The sequence below is a fragment of the Pelmatolapia mariae genome, linkage group LG23, assembly GCF_036321145.2.
Source record: "Pelmatolapia mariae isolate MD_Pm_ZW linkage group LG23, Pm_UMD_F_2, whole genome shotgun sequence".
In the NCBI taxonomy this organism is placed as follows: domain Eukaryota; kingdom Metazoa; phylum Chordata; class Actinopteri; order Cichliformes; family Cichlidae; genus Pelmatolapia; species Pelmatolapia mariae.
In genome coordinates this window covers 25,880,463-25,902,415 of record NC_086246.1, presented here as the reverse complement: position 1 = coordinate 25,902,415, position 21,953 = coordinate 25,880,463, and the positions used below count along the sequence as shown (strand labels likewise).

Genomic DNA, 21,953 nt, shown 5'->3' with positions numbered 1-21,953 from the left:
ATTGAAATCCTTAAGTTTCTTCGATAGTTGCTAAAATTAAATGTTTGGTCAATACATGATGCATCAGATGACAGTTTCCATGAGTTTCCTGATCTGGTGGAGGGTTGTTGGAAAGGTCTCCTGTTTTCTGGTTTATCTTGGGACCCCTCAGCAGGCCTCAGACTTCAGTTTGACCCCTGGTGATGGAGGGTGTGACATCAGCAGAGGGCTCAATGGGCTCTGAAACGGTGTTGGGTGGATTGTGAAACCGGATCTGTCCAATAAGCCGCTCAGTTATCCTCAAGTGATCTCCCTGAATGTAGTCTCTGTAACCCCGACAACAAAGCAGCCGGTAAGCATGTCAGGGTTAATTTTGTTCCAGTGTCTCCAGTTAGCTACATTCGGTACCAGTGAAACCATCTGTGATGTGTGTGTAATCTCTGAATTTAAGAGAACCTTTCTCCTCAGCAAAGATTCACAAAAGATGCTATTCAGCCCAACTCTTTGAACTGTGTCGCTGGTTATACTGTAGCTTCTGAAAGCTCCAACAAGGCATTTAACAAAGAAATGAGTCAGAATCAAGAAAGAAGCACCTTTTGGAGTACAGTACCAAAGTAGATCATGTTCTTTGGTGATAAGGCAGGTAAAACTGCACTTAATGGCTTCAGCTTGTCACTGTTGAGCTTTTGCACTCATTTATGTAAACATTTGTCACCTTTAGGTTTGTTTTATGTTTAGTTTCTATGATTTCTGACTTTTTCCCCTCTCAACAAGCCACTTATAAAAGAAAAGCCTGAAACCTGGACAAAGGCAGTCACTCAAGGTAATCAAACCCTAATTTAAGCGTTCATCACCTTGAGGTGATCTCAGAATTCAGGGACTTTAATAATGAGGCAGAATTATAAGATTTTAGTCCTTTAAAGCCTGAACTATGAAACAGTTGCCAGAAAATTCACATTTATTTTCCAGTTTATTGAATATAATGTATTGTGCACTTTGAGGAGGGGAAAATTACACTGATGATGTAGAAGTTTAAAAAAACTGATGTATCACACACTTGGTGTCACCGTGCTTGGGGTCCAAGAATCAAACTTGAGCCTTGCTTGATCTGGTTTAAAGGTAGCTGAGTCACGTGTTCGCTTTTAGTGTGTTTTTGTGTAAGTCGGGGTCTCTGTGTCGTCGAGGTCCCCCTGCTCTCGCTTGGTGTACTCACAGCTTCGTCGCCCACAGCAGAGCTGTTACCTGCACTGAGGAAGGAGGGGTCATGCGCGCACCTGCGCTCGCCCTCATGCGTCTCGCCTTGGGAACGCGGGTCCAAAGGACAGCGTAAGCGCGCGCCGGCCCTCGCGGGTCTCGTGGCTCTGTGTTTGTGTGTCCTCGGCTCAGGCCCGAGCCGACAATAAACAGATGAAGGCGGCCGCGATGGGAGGAGAGGACTGAGTAGAGGGCAGGTCCAGCAGGGCGCGGTCTCCTTCTCCTCCTCCCGCGGCACCTCGTGTGCACTGTAGCAGGCTTGCTTCCTGCCAGCATTTCTGCCAGCCGCCCCGCGCCACAGCGACGCATTGAGAGGAAAACCGAGAGACAGAAACCGCTGCGGGGACACCCCGTGACCGCCGTGTCCAACAGCCTACGCGCCGCGCGCCTCCGCGTCTGTCTCCGAGCCCGTTTCTCACAGCTTCAACGCAGAGGCACAGCTTTGAACCTGCCTGCCAAGATAAACTCACCTCTCCTATTTATGCCCCTGCACTCCGCGTGCACTCGGGACACGCAGTGCGTGAGCAGCGGCGCAGAGGACAGGTTCACTTCTCTCCAGCTGGGCTCCAGCGGCGCACTGGCCACTTTTACGCGCCGGGAATGGCGACTTCTGGGGACTCTGGGATGAGTCCTGCTCTGTTGTCTCCGCTCTAAGATTACAAAGGGGAACCCACGCGTGGAAGGAGGGGACACTCCAACAGAAATACAGCGGAGACATATTGGCCTCCCGCAGTAGGTGGGTGGGTGGGAGGGGGTGACACGCCGGCCGCCAGGCGGAATGCTGCTCTCGACGCTGGTGACGTGCCTCGCCGGGTGCGCGTTCCTCCTGTCACCGGTCAGCGAGGGGTGCGGACCGGGCAGAGGCAATGGCAAGAGGCGGCCGCCGCGGAAGCTGGTCCCTCTCGCCTACAAGCAGTTCACCCCCAACGTGGGCGAGAAGACGCTGGGAGCCAGCGGGAGATACGAAGGGAAAATTACCCGGAACTCCGAGCGCTTCAAGGAGCTCACCCCCAACTACAACCCCGACATCATCTTCAAGGATGAGGAGAACACAGGTGCAGACCGCCTGATGACGCAGGTAACCCTCCCGGCTGCTGTAGTGCCTTTAAGCCCGACTACAGTCCGGCTCAGAGAGAAGCAGGCATTTGTGCGCAGGAGCTCTGTGCACTTTGCCCCGTCTTTAAACGCGTGGACGCTGTTATCTTGTTGACTCAAAGCTCTTCACCACAACTCTGAAGAAAAACGGTCTTTGCCAACAAAATAACTTTATCACATTCATCCCTTAATGATTTTAAATGAAAAAGATGCGCTTTAAAACAGATTTTCTCCAACTTGGCACTGATTTAAATCACAGCAGCTCTATTAAACTTTATCGTCCTTTTTTTTTAATAAATAAAGCTACAAGTTTAACTCAGACATTTCTGGGGGGGGCACGGATTAGCTGAATAGAGTCTAAAAGCCCTGCGAAGGCTGAACAGTAGAGGTTGGAATCAGAGGTTCACTGTGGGCAGCTCATGCGTAAAAAAGTCGGCAACCCCTTCTAAAAATGTACGGAGAGCGGTCGCTCTTAATTAAAACACTATGTCCTCTGTTTCTACATCATGTTTTTTGGTGGAGAAACAGCCAAAAGTCGTATTTGGTTAGAGCCCGGGGTCAAGCGTGTGCTCATGTTTACCGTTTTCGTTTTTAGCCCCACTGGTCGGAGTTAACAGTCGCCTTTTTGGACTGTCAAAAATCTTTACGACACCGTCACTGATGTGGCTTCGCGTGGAATTTATTTGACTCCCTATTTCCCCAGGAATAAAGTATTTATATCTGGCTCTTGTGACCGCGGGCTTCCTCCCTGAGCGTTTGTGTCCACAGACCCACGTGGGGAATGAAAGCGCGCACTCCGGGCTGGAGCTGTCACCTCGCTGTACACGCTGCAAGAAGTAGAGGCTGAACAGACATGTGCAACACCTGCATGAGCGAACGAGTTCTTAACTGAACCCGATTTATAACTGTTATCTACAAAATCACGACACTCGAGCGAATTCTGGAATGAACCATACCAAGTTAATACAGGGCCAGTATTGCCGATACCAATACCGATAGCTTTAACCTATAACGGCACCTTATGTAGGTGAGAGCAGTGTGTCATGATGTATGGGAAGTCTTCATTGATTAGCGAATTTAATAACACGAAATCACCTTTCGTGATTTGTTGTGTTAACTAATTATTGATTTTACTTTCAACAATAATTAGTTAACCAACAAAAATACACCTTTTAGCTTTTTGTGAATTTTAAAACGTTGAAGCTTGAGTTATATTTTTAAATCTCTATAGAAAATTACAATTTAACATCAGTGGGCTGCATGCTGAATGTAGAGGGTAGAAACAAAGAATGGACCCTATTGTACTAGTATCATCCAATACCATCATTGGTATCGATATTGTTGATATTTGCCTTGACCCAGCTGAGGTTTTTTTTCTTACTCATGTCACTTTTGCCAGAAAATTGCTCTAAAGCTCAAAGCCTCCTTGGTGTGAGCTTGATTAATGAATTTAAGGCTCTTAAAGGGGACAGGTCTGCTCCAAGCTGGACATTTTTTGCAGCGCGCACTCGGAGCCGCTGCTCGTCACTGGCTCAGACCTGCACACAATTTATGAGCCCTAAGCCGCAGGAGACAGCCTCCTGTTTGTCTTTTACTATTCCGCGTTACTTTTTTGTTTGTTTTCGCAGTGCTCCTGTGCAAAAATAGCCCACTTCACTTGTGCTGAAGCCTTAATTATACGGATTTTTTCCCCTGCCTCTTTAGATTTTATTCCCTTTTTCCTGGGCGCTCCTGAGCTGCTGCATACAGACGCGACTGTTCAGGGGTCGAAGCCGCACTGCAAAAAGTGGCACTTTAAACTATATAAATGCAGTTTTAATGTCATTTTAAACGTCATGTGTTAAGCTAAGCAAAAGTGCAACACCGTTTTACTCATGCACGATAAATCTGCGCAGATTTTTGAGGATTATTTGGAGCTTTGATGCGTAAAAACTGATACACAAAAAGCGAGACTGTTCTTTAAAAAGTTGATTTTGGAAACCTTCACTTGCATTTTAGAACGTTCTATTCTTCAGTATTTTTTTTAATCTCTTTCATCCAGCTAAAACAGGACCCACAAGACTAAACAGAACCTTCTCAGACTCAGAGGGACACTTTTTGCAGCGCAGAGTTGTGCATAAGCGCATGTTGTCGGTCTGTGCACCCAGTGTTTGTGCAGCCAGCGGTTTGGTGCTAAAACCGCTCCTACAGAAACCCCCCGTCGATCTGTACACCTTGAAAGGAAAACCAACAAAATCTATCGTCTGATTTATGAAGTTCAGCTCCTTGCTCTGACCGCAGAGAGAAAACACAAGACGTTTTTAAAAAAATCCACACTGAACGCTGTGAAAAGGCATCTGTGGCCACCGAGCCACGAGCTATTCTTATCACAGCCAACATGGGAAAAAAAAAGACATTTATGGGGTTTAATCCCAGTTTGGAGCCTTAATGGGCCGAGATTCATGAAAGGCTGCATCACTGAGAGACGCTTTCAGGGGCAGCTGGGGAATGACAAGACTGCCTCCAGCCACACAGAGTTCATTTAATAAGATTTCTGCCACTTAAAACCAACAAAATCTCCTTCCATTCAAAACCAGAGCAGATGAAAAAAGTTTGACTGTTTAACCTTTCATTTGATGGGAGTAAGTGTAATCTTGGAGGGCAGATTTTCCATCAGATTTCATGCATGTGCAGTGCACTGGGAATGGAATTATTATGAAATTACTTTAATAGAATAAAAATGTGTTGTTTTGTTGGCAAATTTTGCTTAAAAATCTCCAGTTTGGTCAACAACTTGTATTTATTTGTATTAAAATTGGTGAAAATGTTGTTATTCAAGGCATCATCCTTCAAGATTGCTTTAAAATCCAATAGTGGAGGAAATAATCGGCCAAACCACTGATGAATGACTCCTGATTGACAGGTTATCAGTCAATTTTGGATTTCTTTTTGACTTTCAATATAAACCACAATTTATGAACTTTAAAAATGAGCTTCATGGTGCATTGATTGAGAACTAAATCTAATGACCGAGCCCATAAACTCATCATGAAAGAGTTCTGTGAGGTCACACAGAGCAGGAGAGCTGGTGGTCCTCTTCCCATAGACTTCTATACAATCAAGTCTTTTTTCTTTTTTTCTTTTTTTTCAACAAAGGGAGTCACCCCCTGGTGGTCATTAGAAAGACTGCAGATTTAAGGCAGTCTTCAGATCCAGAAGCTACTGTATCCTTTATATCGTTAAATCTGGTTTTATTAACATTTAAATGACAAACTCAACATGATCACCGACTGGGAGTCATTAATCACTACAAGTTTGTGATAGATAACCCTCTACGCTGCTCTTGGCTTCACAAACACTAGAAACCACATTAAAACTAAACAGAGCGTATCTGAAATAAATACCACAACCACGACTAAATTAGAGATTTGAAGTTAAACATGCCCACGAGTCTTTGTACTGGCTACTGAGGAAATGTTTCCTCCTTGGAGAAAATGTATCCAGAACTTTTCTCCTGTGTGTGTGTGTGTGTGTGTGTGTGTGTGTGTGTGGAAAAAAATAATTAATTAATTAAAAAAAAATACACATTACTCAATAGTAAGTTTTGGAAAAAAAAGTTTTAAGTAAGTTCAATGAATAACAAAGATTCATCCCCAAGTGTCTTTTAAAAAAAACAAACAAAAAAAAAAAACATCAAAACCAACGAGGCCTGGAGTTGGCCAAGCCTGACCTAAAATTTCGACTTATTGATCAGCAATATTAGAGTTTTTTATTTTCTAATTAATCTTTGTTTTCATTTCATTTTGACTCAATTTAGCTTCAGTTTAGCTTCCTGAATAAATTTTTTTTGTTTCATTTTAGTTTTTAGTTGGAGTCTTTCAAATAATCATTATAAGCTGGACGTATACTAAAGGCAAGAATCAGGAAAATAAGTACAGTTATTACAATAAAACAGAACCTTTGAAAGCTGTTGACTCAGAGTCTTGTAGACATCTAGAGTCCCAATAAACACGTCTAACCTTCCCTCATCAGTAACTTTTAAATAAAATCTTTATCAAAAAAATGGTAAAACTAAGTATATTTCCTGTGTACTTTTTACGTTTTATTTTAGTTTGTTTGCCAAGTTCACAAAATCATATCAGTTAGTTTTAATTTTTTTTCCCAAAAGTCTGGTTAACTTAAATATAAATAAAAACTAAAGTGTTTTTCAGATCTAGTTTTAGTTTTCACAAAGAGGAGACTGTATATAAAAGATGGACACAACGACCACAGTGTCATGTAGTTTGACGATTCAGTGTTTGCATTTTGGATTCTGCTGTTCTTGCTTTTATGCAACCAGATGATAATGTTTGGGTAAAAAAGGTGACTTACTAGGTTATCAAACTAAGTTAACAAACTGCATCACATGGACAGAGAGCACCGACTTCTTGGACGGTCTGTTTGTACAGTCCACTAATAATGCAAACTTTAAGCCTTAATGCAATCTAAAGTGGTGAGTTTGATCGATCGATCGATAGATCTCCTTCTGTACAGTTGTCATGAAGTGGGAAACTAAAGCTGTCCACATGTATTTTTTTTTTTAACAAAGATTTTTCTATGATTGTTTTGAAAAAACAATACCCACGCAGAAATGTAACAAAGCGACATCAAGCAATGTCAGCAGTACGCCAAAACAGGTGGTGATGTAACCCTTACTGAATAGAAGTATTAGGCCATCAAAAGTCCACAAACAGTAACATGGCACACAGTCCGACATCAGAAAGAAGATAAAGGCATGCACCTTTCACTCCACGTGTAAAAGCATTAATTTCTGAAAGTTTTCACCCTGGAAGTTTTTCAAAATCTCCCTTTTCACAGCATTTACACAGGAAAAAGCTCTTTTTACCAAAAGACCTCTGCACATATCCAAACGCACCAACTCTTCAGACTAAACCTGTTTTTGTTTTTTTTTTGTAGCAGGATGTAAACATGTTTATTTCTGCTGTAAAGCTTTGCTTAAGCTTCATAAAAAAAACAACCCAAATCCTCTTCAGGCCAGTAAGTGTCACAGCTGAAACCCGTCTATGAATTGGCCTCTGGTGACATCTGGAATTGGTTTACGCGTTAATAACCAAAAATATTCATCCTTAAATTAGGATCTTTAATTATCAGCCTCTTACAGTTGTGTTTTTAATTTTCTATAATTTAACCTCCTGGGACCTGGCATCCACATATGTGGTCATCACATTTTGGGTTGTCTAGATCAAAATACAAAATTTTGCTCTACAAGGGTCTGATTTCCACTTAAGAGGACGTTATACTTCCACTGTTCTATTGAAATTTAAAACAAATGTCCTCATATGTGGATCTCATCATTCATCAGGTGCCAATCAGCCCAAATAGCAAAGAGTAATTAAAAAAACATGCCATGAAAGAGTTCGGGTGTTAGGAGGTTAATGTAACTAAAAATGTTAAAAAATTAGGGGTTTAAAAAAAATGAAATGGGGGGAGGAATATCTAAAATTCCTTAATTTTTGTCCATCTTTAAGTCTTTGACTGCTGTTAGTTACATTTACTCACAGTGAGACCAGTACTAGTGCCTGTCTGAGAGGTTATCCAAGACGCCGTGACTGCTGCCCTGACAATGCAGCTCGGGTGTGGATTAGATAAACGGGGCAGACTGGAAGGTGAGATTTGTGTGTGCCGGAGCAATGGGAGGGGAGGGGTCCTTCAATAGGCCCTCTCACCTCCTGTTTGCTCACCCTGACCAGACTCCAGGTTTAGAGGGACGCTGAGAACCTCTTGTTCTTGTAGCCGCCACCACATGTCACCCCCACCCAGCCACCCTGTAACCTCACAGTCCCCCCTCCATCCGTCATAGCCTCCCGCCTCCGTTAGCTCACCACAGAGAGCAAACACCGGGCCGAGCTGGGACAGCAGGCTGGAGCCACAGACAAGGGGGAGAGGGGTGAGGCAAAGGGGGTTTGGTGAAGTCCACAAGAGAAGGGGTCTTTGTAAAGAGTCTGTGTTTTCCTGGTTGGTTTTAAAGCTGCGCAGCAGCAGAGGTTGAGGCTTCAGTCCCCAGTGAACAAACGTATTCACGGAAAAAGTGCAACTATATTGATCCAGAAACGTCCTGTGTGCCTCCTCTGTTGCAGCGCTGCAAAGACAGGCTGAACTCTCTGGCCATCTCGGTGATGAACCTCTGGCCCGGGGTCCGGCTACGGGTCACCGAGGGCTGGGATGAGGACGGCCACCACTCGGAGGAGTCGCTGCACTACGAGGGCCGGGCGGTGGACATCACCACGTCGGACCGGGACAGGAACAAGTACGCCATGCTGGCACGGCTGGCAGTGGAGGCTGGATTCGACTGGGTCTACTACGAGTCCAAATATCACATCCACTGCAGTGTCAAGTCAGGTGAGCGAGCGCGCCAAATCACAGGAAGTAAGAAGCAAGGTGTTCCAGAAACATGGATAATATTAATATGTGTCTACAACAGGGGTGTCAAACATGAGGCCTGGGGGCCAGAACAGGCTCACCAAAGGGTCCAATCTTGACCACTGGATGACTTTGGAAAATGTGAAAATTGTTAATGTGAAGAGCATAAATTTTTAACCGTTAGCTGTGTATTGTGTCAGTTTTACTCTTATTACTCACCAAACTAACATCACCCATACCCTGTTAGACACTAAAGCAAACAAGCACTGGACTAACCATAGAAACATTAAAAAACAGGAGTTGAAGTGTTTTTTTATTGTTAGTATTCAATTAAATACCAAAAAAGTTATGTTTTTTTTTAATTTTTAGGAGTCCATCAGTTAACAGAAAAGTTATTTTTTGTAGTAAGTTTTCTATTAAATAACAAAAACGTTCAATTTTTTATTGTTAGTTGTCGCGTAGTTGTTGCGTAACAGAAAAGTTCCTGTTTTTTTTTGTTTTTGTTTTTTTTAGTTGTCTGCAGTAAGTAATTAAAATGTTCTGTTAATTACATTAATTACAACAAGCTGCCAGTACTTTTCTTGTAACTTTACACTTACAAGAAAAGACATGCTTACAGAGATATAAGATAAACAATTGAGAGGCAGTGACTTTTGTAGTCGTATCCACTTGGGACCAGATGGAGTTTGACACCCTGGGACCTAGAAGCAGGTTGTTATTTCAGCCATTTATTTATATACTGAGATTTCAGGCACCCTCTAGGTAAATTGCATGTAATTTTACTGCAGTTTTGTTAATAAAGCTTAAACTGCTCTATTTGGATTAGCTCTGGCAGCACAAAAATGTCCAAATGCAAGGATTCATATAACCGGAAGTGACTTCTGAAGCGCGGTGAAGTCTTTTATGCTTTAATCAAATATAAACTAAAGAAATCTAAATGTTTAAATACTCAAAGAAAACAGGATCATTTTTATTTCCTAATGACGTTAAATCTTTTTAAGACATTTCACAGTGAGCCACATTTTTACACTTTTAGACCTCACAGAAAGGAACCATGTGGAGTACACTGCGAGGTTTGAAGGTTTTGTTTTTCAGACTCCAGTCATGGCAACTAGTGATGCCACAGACACGATTAACTCAAAGTGCTTGGTGAAGGTTAGAAAAGGTTTGTGGTTTTGGTTAAATATTGTTCAGAAAGTCAACAAAACCATCGTCTTCCCCTGAATGATTTTGTAGCTTGAAACTGAACTCTTTCACGCTTGGGGGCAAATCTTCTAAAGCCTACAAATGCTTCATGAAAGCCAAGCAAGGTGTTATCCTTCTCTTTTTTTCAGTCTTTGTGTGAGCAGAAATGTAAAAATGCAAATACTAGGAATTGTTTTGTCAAGATATATATATATATATATTTTTTTTTAAAGAAAATGGACTCTAGATTTCTTGAAAACTGATTTCTCATATGTGCATCTGCTTTGCTTTACTTTCACTCTTCTGTCTTTGCCCACTAACTGTTTTATTGCGTCTAAAGTAGGCACTATCTCTTACATTCTGTGTCTTCTTCAGTTTATCTCATAACAACCACTCACCTTAGGCTTCCTCAAAAAACTCATCTTTGAGTTGTCTGTGGCTTTCTGGCTCTACTCACACAGCAGCCACCTCATCTGAACTTAATACAGCTGCACACATCTGGTTACCTAACTCTTTACCGCTTGGATGCCTGATGGGGGTAAAGCTAGTTTCTGTTTTCTGAACTGAGCGGTTTATGTTATATTTTAGGCCTGCTTCCAGAACAGTAATTATGCAGGACGTCTGCCTCTGTAGCTTAGGCAGAGATCTCCTTGGAAAAAAAACCTGGGAAAACATATTCTAATGGTCGTCAAACCATGTCTGTATTGATATATTTTGAAGTGTCAAGACTCGACATTAAGGGTTCATGGGAGGTCGTCAAATGTTGTCTTTATGGGGGAAAGAATTAAGAAGACTAAAATTCATAATTGCTTCATCTTATCTACGAACAAAACATGATCAAAATGATTTGCAGTGGTCCAGAGGTGCACAAGGAGGTGACCTTGAAGAGGTTAATGGGCGAATTTAAACCAGGTTTCTATTTTTGTGGGATGAACTTTTTTGATGAAACCTCCTGCAAACAAAATGTCAGTCTTAATTCACAGTTACCTCCATAAATGGCAAGGTTTGGAAAAAAAAACCAGGCGTCTGTATGCTGCGTTTTGGAAACTGTGGACACAGAGAACTGGAAACTCAACATACATGAAGGGCGTATGCATAGTTGGCGCATTGGAACATTGCATTCTCCATAGACGAGTCTGCCTTGTCACAAAATTTGTAATCATAAGTAATATTACAAAAGTATTAAAAAATGTAAGGACACAAGTGGACCCTAGCAGACTTACAAAAACTGCAAAAAACTATAACTTACCTAAAAAATTCAAAGGATAATATTTTGCAATCAGAAATCTGATTGCAGTTCGGAAACCTGACTTCCTAAAGGTCTTTCAAAGTTCTTCTATGCACAATTGTCTGCTTTTTTACTCATTTTCATTCCAGTTCTTGAACTGGAGACTTTATGATAAATGTTTTTTGTTGTAAAGCTACTTAACACTGAGCTATGAATCGTTGAAGCAAAAAAAAAGGTTCCTAACTCAATGGATGAACCCGTGTTGTGTCTACACTTACCAAAAAACGTAGCAAAGAATAAATTTTATATTGTATCTTACGACACTTTGTTGCTAGCAGCCTGTCACAAAAATACATAGTTAAATACATAGTTTGTTCTTATTTCTTTAGTTGAATCTATGGGAAAAAAAAGTCTCACAGGTATTAAACAGTATCTTTTCACCAAAAAGGTGACTTCAAAAACACATCACATACAGATTTGAGTGTCTCATTGGGGGAAAAACATTAAAATGAATCAGGACCGTACATATAAACTTTACATTTAAATTAAATGTAATTTACTTAGCTTTTAAAAAGTATCTCTCATCTTTTGCTCCTGTCCTCTCTCTCTCCAGCACCACATTAATATTCCTCTAATGTAACGTTAGCTCACAAGCATATTTTGACTTAAACTGAACGGGCACAGCTTGTGTGTTTGCTGATATTTGTTCACATTCAGTAGGTGCGACCACAGCTTTATGGACTTTTGCATGAAAGAAGAGGAGACCATAAAGTGCCTGACAGACTATTCATCATTTATTACTGAGCTGTAATGTTAAATGCTGTCCACAAATCTCTGATAGATGGACTACTGAGACCTCGCAGTGCTTTACTTCACTGCACCAAGAAACAGTGAAGAAAAGCAGCTAATTAACCTACCTGAACTTTTTAGTTCGCATGCCAAGCTTTCTTGAAAACTTTTAGGTATTTTTGCTGGAAATGCAACTCGTAATACTTGACTCCATCAGGATGTACAGAGAAGAGACTGCACGTTCTCATCATGGTTCAAACTTCTCCACATAGCCACTGTTCTCAGGGTGTCTGTTATGAAAAGTTACAGTTAAAAGTAACACAGATGTGCTGAGAGTTGCACCCTCTTGTTAAAATGCATCCACTTTAAACCCCCAGTGACACATTTTACACTGAGTGGTAACTGAGATTTTCCTTTTCTTTCTCCCTTTTCCAACCTTACCTCTCTTTTCCCTTCCTCTTTCTCCTGCTCCTCTCTTCTTCCCTCCCAGATCGGGTTGCGAGGGCCCAGAACTTGACTTGATCAGAAGGGCAACCAATCAAGTTGGTATTTTTTTTCATGTTTTTGATTTCTTCTTCTTCTTTTTTCTCCTAATTTTCTTCAACATTCTTCAAAATATGACAAAGAAAAGAAACTGGGAAGATGAACTCTTTGCCAACAAACACCCCTGCCCCCCAAATCCCTTTAAAGGCAATTAAAAGCGGGGCAGCAACAAGAGGAAACAACCACTAGAGGGCAGCAAAGTGCTGGACCGCTATAGATGAAAGACTGGACTGAAAAAAAGGGGGGTGGACGCGAGAAAAGGAGGAAACGGAGGGATTGATGGAGCATTTTAACTCCTACTGATGCACATTTCACCTCATACTTGAGCTGTTCCCACTGTGCTCACGCCATGAAGCAGTTGGGAAGGTAATATTTTGGGTGAAAGACGTGGACTTTTTTGTTCTTTTATTGGTCTCAGTATAAGGTATGCTCAACAGATGATAGAAAATTCAGAATAGATATATCATGAGATTACTGAAACTAGAAAAGGTATAGTTTGTTTTAACGTTTAGCTACACTGATTCCATATTTAGCCAAAACTTTCACCACAAATTATACTTAATTATTTACCCTTCTCTTCGCTAACACTACTGTTTTTACTTTCAGCTCACAATTTACCTCATTATCCCATGTTAACGTTCAAAATTGCTCATCAAGTTTATTTAAAATCTTAAAGCAGACGTATTATTTTGGATTTCATGTCATGGCATTTTTACAGAATTTAGTCTTGAATAAAGAACAAGACAAGATAGAGCAACATGTTGCTCTGTTTTTAGTCTGAAAAACGTGAACGAGTACAAGGTTCACGTTTTGAAATTACTAGAATCAAAATGTATCATTTTAAAGTCATAATTAGGACAGAAGTGGTTAAAAAAAATCAGAGGTTATGAAAAAATGTAAAAAAAAATAATGTATTAAATAAATACTGAATTAAACTTACATACTGATCCACAAATATAAGCTGTCAAGTCAACATTTTGTCTTACTTATTTCAAATGTTTTGGGTTACTAATAAGCTACAAATTCATTTTACTTGCTTTTTCAAAAGTATGTTACCAAGCAGTTTAGTCTAAGAAATGATTGTTTCTTTATTTCAAAAGTCAGGATATTCCTGTGTTACAGCAGACAAAATAATAGATACAACATGTAATAAAAAACCAAGCAGAAAATGTAAACCAAACAAAAAAACAATACAACACAATATGACAAAAACAAATGAGGCCAATAAAGTAAAAATAAAATACAAACTAAAAATATTAAATGAATCAAAATAAAAAATGTTTAACATATATGCATACATGCATACATGCAAAACATAAAAGTAAGTAAGAAAATTTAGCTCAGTAAATTCAATAAAACTATATTAAAATGAAGAAAATGGCTAAGCTAATCACATTCCTGTAGTTGGGAAGTGAATGAGCAGAATTAAACAAGTAAACGTTTGTTCAAAGAAATGTCTCAAAAACCCTCCATTCTGGTCTGTGTTTTCAGAGTTTCAGAAGATATTTCTAAACATCTGACATGGAGTCATGTGCTGCTCTCACTCTGTCAGATAATTAACCTTCTGGCTGGTTTTCTTGCTCTGCTCCTTCCTCCTTCAGGTGACTTATCTTATCACTTGGCCTTGGCTTTCCTACCTTCTCCAAATATTTATCCCCAGATAGACTTGAGCCCTCAGGGGTTACTTTCAAGTGCCTGAACTCATTGCCACGAACACAATCTGGGCTGGGGACACATGTACGACCCAACATGCACCTTTATGAAGGAGGTTGTGTTTGTCAGGCTGGTTATTGTTCTTTTATGTTCAGCGATTGAAAGGAAAGAGTCAATATTTGGCTAAAGGGAGGTGGAGAGATTTATTATGTTATCAAGCACTTTAGTATGGAAGTTTATTACTGCCCCCCAAAAACATGGAACACGTTTGGAAGTTAGAAATGTAATTTAAAAAAAAAAAAAACCCAAACAGTTATAGTTAAAAATAGGACAGTGATGTGGTGAGTTACAATTATGAATTTATAAATCCAAATTGTAAAGATAAATTGTACCTAAGTACCTTAACAATTTTGGTTATTAGTTGTTGGGGGGCGGGGGGGGGGGGGGTTCAAGGAAAGAAAAGAAAACATTGACCTCATGGGTCCAAACTATGAGACGGATCCGAAGTGTTAGAAATTAAATAAATTTTTACTCAAAACTATAAGACGTTAGATTAAATGTGTTACTTCTAAAAGTCAATTTTGTGCTGTTTATTCAAATGTATAACAAACTAATTCTAAAAATAACACAAAGCGTCACCCCAGCGGGTAGTGCCACTTGTTTAATTTGGCAGTTTTACCCCAAATGCCTTTCCTGACCAAATCCTGAAGGTATTTGTGTCTCTGATTTTAACCAGCTGCCTTTCATTTGCCAAGCAAATGTGTTAAACACTAACTATGGAGCCACCAGCTGAAAAATAACATAACATATTAAGACATAAGTCATTACTATAAGTTAAGGTTCGAATTATGATGTTTTTTGCAAATATTTTATTAACAGAAAATCTCAAACGTTTATTGGCATCTTTAGTCTAAAAATTGTGTCAAACTTTGGGATTGTGAGTGTGATAAATAATGTAAAAAAAATAAATAAAAACATTGTTTATAAGATGTTGTTTTTTTTAATTAAAAATATTGTTCATAATGAAATATAGTCCCTCACACAAAAGAAAATATGCTTGTGTTTTGTTTTTTTTTTACAATAAAATTTGAAATTATGGAAAAGCATTTTAAAAACTTGTTTTGTAAATGAAGATTTTTATCTTGATAATGCAGATTAACAAAATATCTTCACTTTCTTTCAAAATATCAGAAGCTTTCACCTTTTCTTTCAAATATATAATTTAAAAAAAATAAAAAATTATGACATATAATTTTAAGCAAACTTGACCCAGACAACAAAGTAAAGCTAGTTTTGGCTACGAGCCCGACACGGAACCCGACGTATTAGCCAGAGGTCCCTTTACTACAGTTCGGAGTCGCGGACCTGTTTTATATACGCGCGGAATAGTTTTCTATACGAGATCGCTGCAAAAAGTGCAGCCTTACCTAATGTCCACCCTACTGTTACTCATTTTATATTAAGATTTAAAAATCTAGTTAGTGTTGGTATGGCGAGTAACCTTCAGTAATGGTAATAAATCACACAGCAATAGTACATTCATGTAGTTGTAAAAAGCATGATAATATATTAAGTAATCCAAAGTATTCAGAATACGTTACTCTCATTGAGTAACGTAATGGAATACAGTACTACATACATTTTGGGGCATGTATTCTGTAATCTGTAGTGGAATACATTTTAAACACTGTCCAAACCTGATGGCTATCTTTTATCTCTGTCTCTGTCTTCAGACCACTCAGTGGCGGCTAAGTCTGGAGGTTGTTTCCCTGGTGAGGCCTTGGTCAAACTGGAAAGTGGAAGTCAGAAGCTCGTCAGCGATCTGCGACCCGGTGAGCGAGTCCTCGTCTCGTCAGGCAGTGACGGTAGCGGTGAGCTTGTGTTCAGTGAGGTCCTGACTTTCCTCGATCGGGACCCCAAGACCCGGAAACTCTTTTACACCCTGCAGACTGAAGCTGGGGCTCAGCTCTCACTCACTGCCGCCCACCTGATATTTGTGTCTAAAGAGAACTGCTCAGAAGGGGCGGTGCCAGCCCGCAATGCCCTCAGGACTGTGTACGCCAGCGATGCCCAGCCGGGACAGTGTGTGCTGGTGTCAGAGGGTAAAGCGGGACAGAAGCACAGGGAGGGGCGTCTGTCTCGGATCAGCCGGGTGACAGTAAAGGAGATGAAAGGGGTGTTTGCGCCGCTGACCCAGCAGGGGACGGTGGTGGTGGACGGGGTGGTGGCGTCCTGCTACGCAGTGGTGGACCAGCACTCCCTTGCTCACTGGGCCTTTGCCCCACTCAGGCTGATCCACAGCTGGACTCGGACCACTGGGGGCCACAGTGACGGGATCCACTGGTACTCGCAGCTTTTACACTGGCTGGGGAGGAAGTTGTTGGACTCAGGATGCCTCCACCCGCTGGGAGTGGCTCAGGACAACAGGTGAGGAAGCTGAACTGCAAAGTAAGAGCCAGATAAGACTCTAATGAACTTCCTGCAGCGATGGGAGACATTTGGCTTCCTGCTGAGGCCTGATGGGAAGAATAAAAAAACTCGAAGTGACACAGATGAGACCAAATGAACATCCAGATTTAAAAAACTGCACAAACAAATGTTTTTTTTTTGTTTGACATTTATATTTGTTTAACACTATGAAGCAATAATCCCTTAAAACATCCTTATTTAACTCTAAAAACACGTAAATTTAAAAATCCATTAATTATAAAATTAAGACGATGATAAGGTTGACATGAGTCTCCCTTAAATTGGTTGGTTATATGTTGGTGGGTCGAGATACTTATAGGTTGAAAATGATTATAATTTTAGAGGTTTCTACTTTGAAAGCTGTTTATGGGAAACTGTTGATATTTTGTGGATTATGGGAATTTTAATGTGATTTTTAAACAACACAAAAAACCCCATGAGGGGAAAAAAGTAAGGTATTTTAAGGGTTTCCTTTAAGATACTGTTAAAATACAGACATATATTAAAAAGACTTGTAACCATTAAACATAGTTTTAGAAATAGAAAAGTTATTTGGTTTTATTAACGTTTTAAAGGGGTTTTAGCATCCTGTAATTTCAGATAATCTCTTAATTTATCCCATAATTTGCCCTTAATCTGGTGTAAACCTCGAAACTCCCTGATTACGGAAATTGTATCTGTTTTCACATGACCCCAAACCAAACCTCTAACCCTGAAAAACTTTGTTAATTAATGGATGTTTCCAGTTTTCAAATGAGCTACTCCTACTACACTATGAAATCTGGGCAGATTAGTGTGAGATTTAAGGTGTAATTTTAAGGGATTTTGTTTCATAGTGGAGCCTGGGAAAGGGTTGGGGTGGAGGGCTGTGCTCTGTGTAAAAGGACAAAATGTATTTTTTTCTCCAACACATGTACTTTCCTGCTTTAATACAGAGATTTTAGAATGAATAATAGAATGTATTTATGATATTATTTGTTTACAGAAAATCTAATAATGTTTATGAAGTTATTATTATGGGAAAAGAGATATTAAAAAGATTTATTTTTGAAATTAAATTATATGGAAATGAGCCGAGTGGTGCTGCCTCATTTCTGTCCCTGTGACAATGGCTGTATCCCAATTCAGGGTCTGCAGCCTTAAAGTACGCAGCCTCAACGATCCTCAAGGGCCGCGTACTCAAAGACCACTAAGGCCGGAAGTGCGAGGCTTGTGAAATGGGACGGTCTAGCCTCCGTCGCGCTGCCCAGGTTGCCTAGCAACCATGATAGCTGGAAACGTTTAGTTGACAGAAATGAAGGAGAACATATTTTGTTCGTGTGTTTGTTTCTACACGAGCTTTGTGTGATTTAATAAGTATCTGAGGCTGAGACCACAGGATTGTAAAACATGATTGTTGGGCTTCATTTCTGTACTGAACAGTCATTTAAGATTAGCTAGTAAATAACAATTAGCTAATGTTGTTCATGAGACTAAAGTCAGTGTAAATATGACATGGCCAATATTATAGTTATTATATTAATCATTATAAGTTATTACAGCAGTGAGTTTGAACTCTCAAATCAAATCACTTCTATTGTCACATCACATGTGCAGGTACAGCACATGTGAGTGAAATTCATGTGAGTGAACTATGTCTCAAATACTGAGCTTCAGTAAAGATTCAAGTTGCAGTTATTTATATGTCCTATCACCTTAAATCTTCACTCAAAGACAAATATCTTTGACAGTGTATATGTAGATGTATTATATATAAGAGACAAATGTTGTTCCTTCAGTATTTTGGCATTACTAAATTTGGCTCAATGCTTACATATATGTATAAAAAGAAAATGTACGAGCTGTGAAAGCTGTTTCTGATACAATGAAGAGTAGACTGATATATTAAATATTCCTTTATTGGGTGAGAAAATCAGACCATGTCATAACTGCTTTAAGTCATACAGAATAGATATCAGAGCCTTAAACAGACTGACTTCTGCTAAATGGGTCAAACTGGGCAGAACGTGTACAAACACATAGCATCCTTATAGAATATGATGTAACACTATAGATCAACTTAGCTCAGAATATATAAAGCATATAAACAATTACAGCAATATGATGCAACAAACACAGCAGTACTACTAATCCAAAATACTCAAAGCTTCATAGAACTGAAACAAACATTTATTTTTAGCTCCATTCTGCTGCTGATACATACTTTAGGTTTCTGAATATTAAACTTGTTGCTGCCTTTCATAGTGTGTAACTTGAAGGCCCTGAGTACTTTCTCCCACACTGAAAACACTGGAATGATAACATTATTTGAACATTACCTAATAAGACTGATTCAGGACAGACAATTAGTTATGTTAAACTTTCCTAGCAGTCCTTCACAAACAGGGAACAGTCTGTCTATTCTCTCCATCTGTCAGCTGCTGCTGGCTCTTCCTCCTCCTCTTCCTCACACACTGCTGAGTTTGTCCTGGTGGATCATCAGGGGTGCAAAGCCTCACAGATGATGTGCAGCAGTGGGTCCCTCAGTCTGTCCTCACTCTGGACACTTGCAGTTGTCACACATGGAAATCAAATGTGTGATAAGCTACAGGATTCAAACACAAGTGTAACTTATAAACACATGTTCATACTTTTATTCCACAATCAGAGAGAAAGAAAGTAAAGAGAGAGAGTGCAGGACAGACAGACAGACAGGTGACAGTCTCAGGTGTATACACTGCTACAAAACAGCACAAGAGAAGGAGGATTTAGTGTTTGTGTTATTACGAGTGCTAAACAAGAAGAGTTCCAGATGGTACAGTGGACACATGTGTGACTCCTGTGATTAAAGCATCTTTCTTTCAGCTTAACGAGTGAACCGTCAGCTCGTTCAAACACACGTTAAAGTCCGTTTGGCTCGACACCACCGAACAGAGGCAGCAATATAACATAGCTAACATTAACAGTGCAGTGGATCCTGCTTGTGCCGTGATATTCAGGACTGCAAACCGAGCAGCATCACTGACTTTCAGCTTGTTGTGTTTGTGGATTTATGACTGACTTTAATTATCCATAAAATCATCACATTCTCTGTAAGATTAAGGTCAGCTATTGTATTATTATATTTTAAAGGCTTTAAAACCAAGTAAACACTGAAAGTACAAACATCGCTAATGGCAAATAACTTTGCCGACATGTGGCCAACAGTAATGTTTTAATGTTCCTCATTATTAAACATTTGCACATAAATAAGTGACATAATATTCAGTACTTACGTTTAACAGTTTACTCTTCGGCCGCTACACTTCTGCCGTCTGCAGCAAAATTATCCACGCCGACTGCCGCGCTATGAATTGTGGGATATGTTGACCTGACCTGGGGATTTTCTTTTGATTTACACAGGGTATAAAAACAAAGTTGTCACAGTGTTTCCAAGTGTCAAGAACTGAAATGAGAAGTATCATCAGGAAAGCCTGGCAGAGGTAGGAATCAAAGGATTTCAAAGACTCTGAAAAGAAAACTAGTGACAGATGTGTCTAAAAAAAACCCACGAGGGAATGTTTTACCTAAGTCAGGAATTGTCGTTTCAAATAAGACAATCAAACAACCCTGCATAGACCAAAAAAAGACTCACGTCTGCAGAAGACACACCATCACTTGCGTATGCTAAGGACAACCTGGAGAAAGAATATACATACTGGAAGCTCATTCTTTGGTCAGATTAGACAGAGCTTAAGGCACTGCTAATGTTTGAAGAAAGTGTAGTGAAGCACCAGCACAGTGGTGGGAGTATTATGCTGTGGAGATGCTTCAGCATGTCTGGAACTGAGAATCTTGTCAAGGTGGCAGGAATCATGAAGAAAGAAGGAGATGTGGCGATTTTGAAAGAAAATATCCAGCATACAGCAGCAAAACTGGATCTGGGCCGTAGCTTTGTCTTCCAACATGAGAGCAAACCACAATTTAAGCTGCTCCTGGTGAAGAAAGACCTACAGGAGACCAAAGTGAACATTACTGACTGGCCTGGACAAGGAATCACAGTGGGGTGAACTGAAGACCAAGGTCCCTCAAGAAATTCCGTTTTTGATTAATTTAATCTGGAGACGTGTTTCATGAATAGTCCTTTGCCACTGCAAATGCGAGCTCTGTGTTGTCATTCATGTATTTCTGCCTCTGGAAGCATATTTTATTTTAGGTCGAGCTGAGGTTTACTGTAAACTCATCAGTTTATGCCTCCAAAAGTCTAGAGATCCATTTAGATCCTTCAGTTGAGTGCTGACCTAATAGCTGTTCCTCTAGCAACATGTGAAAAATATGCAAGTGTGCACAGGATTTTAATTTGAGTGATCCATGTGTTCTTTGGTACTGATCAAACTTGTGTCCCTGATACATTGCCAATAATATTTGACTGTTGAGGTCTCACAGAATAGCACGGTGGTGCAGTGGTTAGCACCATCGCCTCACAGCATGAAGGTCCGGTCCTTTTCTGTTTGGAGTTTGCATGTTCTCTCCAGGTAATCTGGCTTATTTCCTCAGACATGCATAGAGTTAGGTTAACTGGTGTTTCTAAATGATAAAATTATAGACTGTGGTAGCCCTGTGATGGATTGGTGACCTTTCCAGAGTGTACACCACCTCTCGCCTTCTGACAACTGGGATAAGCTCCAGAAGAAAATGGATGGATGGATGCTGAGGTCTCAGTTTTCCAATCTTCATGTGCATTTATCCTGTACTCTGAGCTCTTGGATTACCAGGGTGTAAACAGGTTTTCAAACTCTGATATGATGCCCTTTGCCATCCTGATCTGTGCTGGTCTAGTAATAAAAATATGCTTCATGAAACGTCTCAGGTGGAGAGATTTACAGATATTTTATGTTCAGACACAATTCGTGCCCCCTTTCTTCAAAAGATGTCATAAACTCATATTTTTATTTAAGTTCATTATAATAACACTGCCAAACACACACAATTACCCAGAAAAAAAGAGGACACTCTGAGAGACTAAATTAGATGCACAACACATCCTCAAGACACCTGTCTTCAGGTGCGGAGGTTTTACCTGGACGTGCCTTTACTGACACCTGCTGGCTGCTCACAAAAGAAACAGGTGAGCTTTGTCAGCTCTGTGTCTGTCGGTGTATTTCTGCCGCTGATGAATGTGCGGCCTTCCGAGGGGGCATCGGGGCTGATTTAACGCTCCCACCTGACATAAAACCCGCTCCGTGCGCATAAATAGGGCCGTGCGTAAAGACGGCAACACAACAGTTGCGCGTATGCAACAGTTGTCGGCTAATAATATCAGCCTGCTGCGCCTTTAAGAGGATGACTGAGGGGAAACTTAATATCTCTCCATATCGAGCCCAAGTGTGTCTATCAATTA

The 21,953-nt window shown here is 40.2% G+C and overlaps 1 protein-coding gene across 1 annotated transcript; it reads left to right on the top strand.

Annotated features, from left to right (window-relative positions):
• Positions 1-2,011: 2,011 nt before the first annotated feature.
• LOC134620250 (indian hedgehog B protein-like) lies at positions 2,012-16,667 on the top strand. Its single transcript, XM_063466310.1, has 3 exons — positions 2,012-2,311; positions 8,445-8,706; positions 15,859-16,667. Exons 1-3 carry the CDS (start codon positions 2,012-2,014, stop codon positions 16,554-16,556), a joined length of 1,260 nt encoding a protein of 419 aa, XP_063322380.1. The 3' UTR covers positions 16,557-16,667.
• The last annotated feature ends 5,286 nt before the right edge of the window (positions 16,668-21,953 follow it).

Bases quoted from the DNA above. Each gene is read 5' to 3' on its own strand.
- LOC134620250 (XM_063466310.1), top strand. From the start codon at position 2,012: ATGCTGCTCTCGACGCTGGTGACGTGCCTCGCCGGGTGCGCGTTCCTC. The intron at 2,312-8,444 runs GTAACCCTCCCG...CCTCTGTTGCAG, and splicing joins CAGACCGCCTGATGACGCAG to CGCTGCAAAGACAGGCTGAA. The intron at 8,707-15,858 runs GTGAGCGAGCGC...CTCTGTCTTCAG, and splicing joins CCACTGCAGTGTCAAGTCAG to ACCACTCAGTGGCGGCTAAG.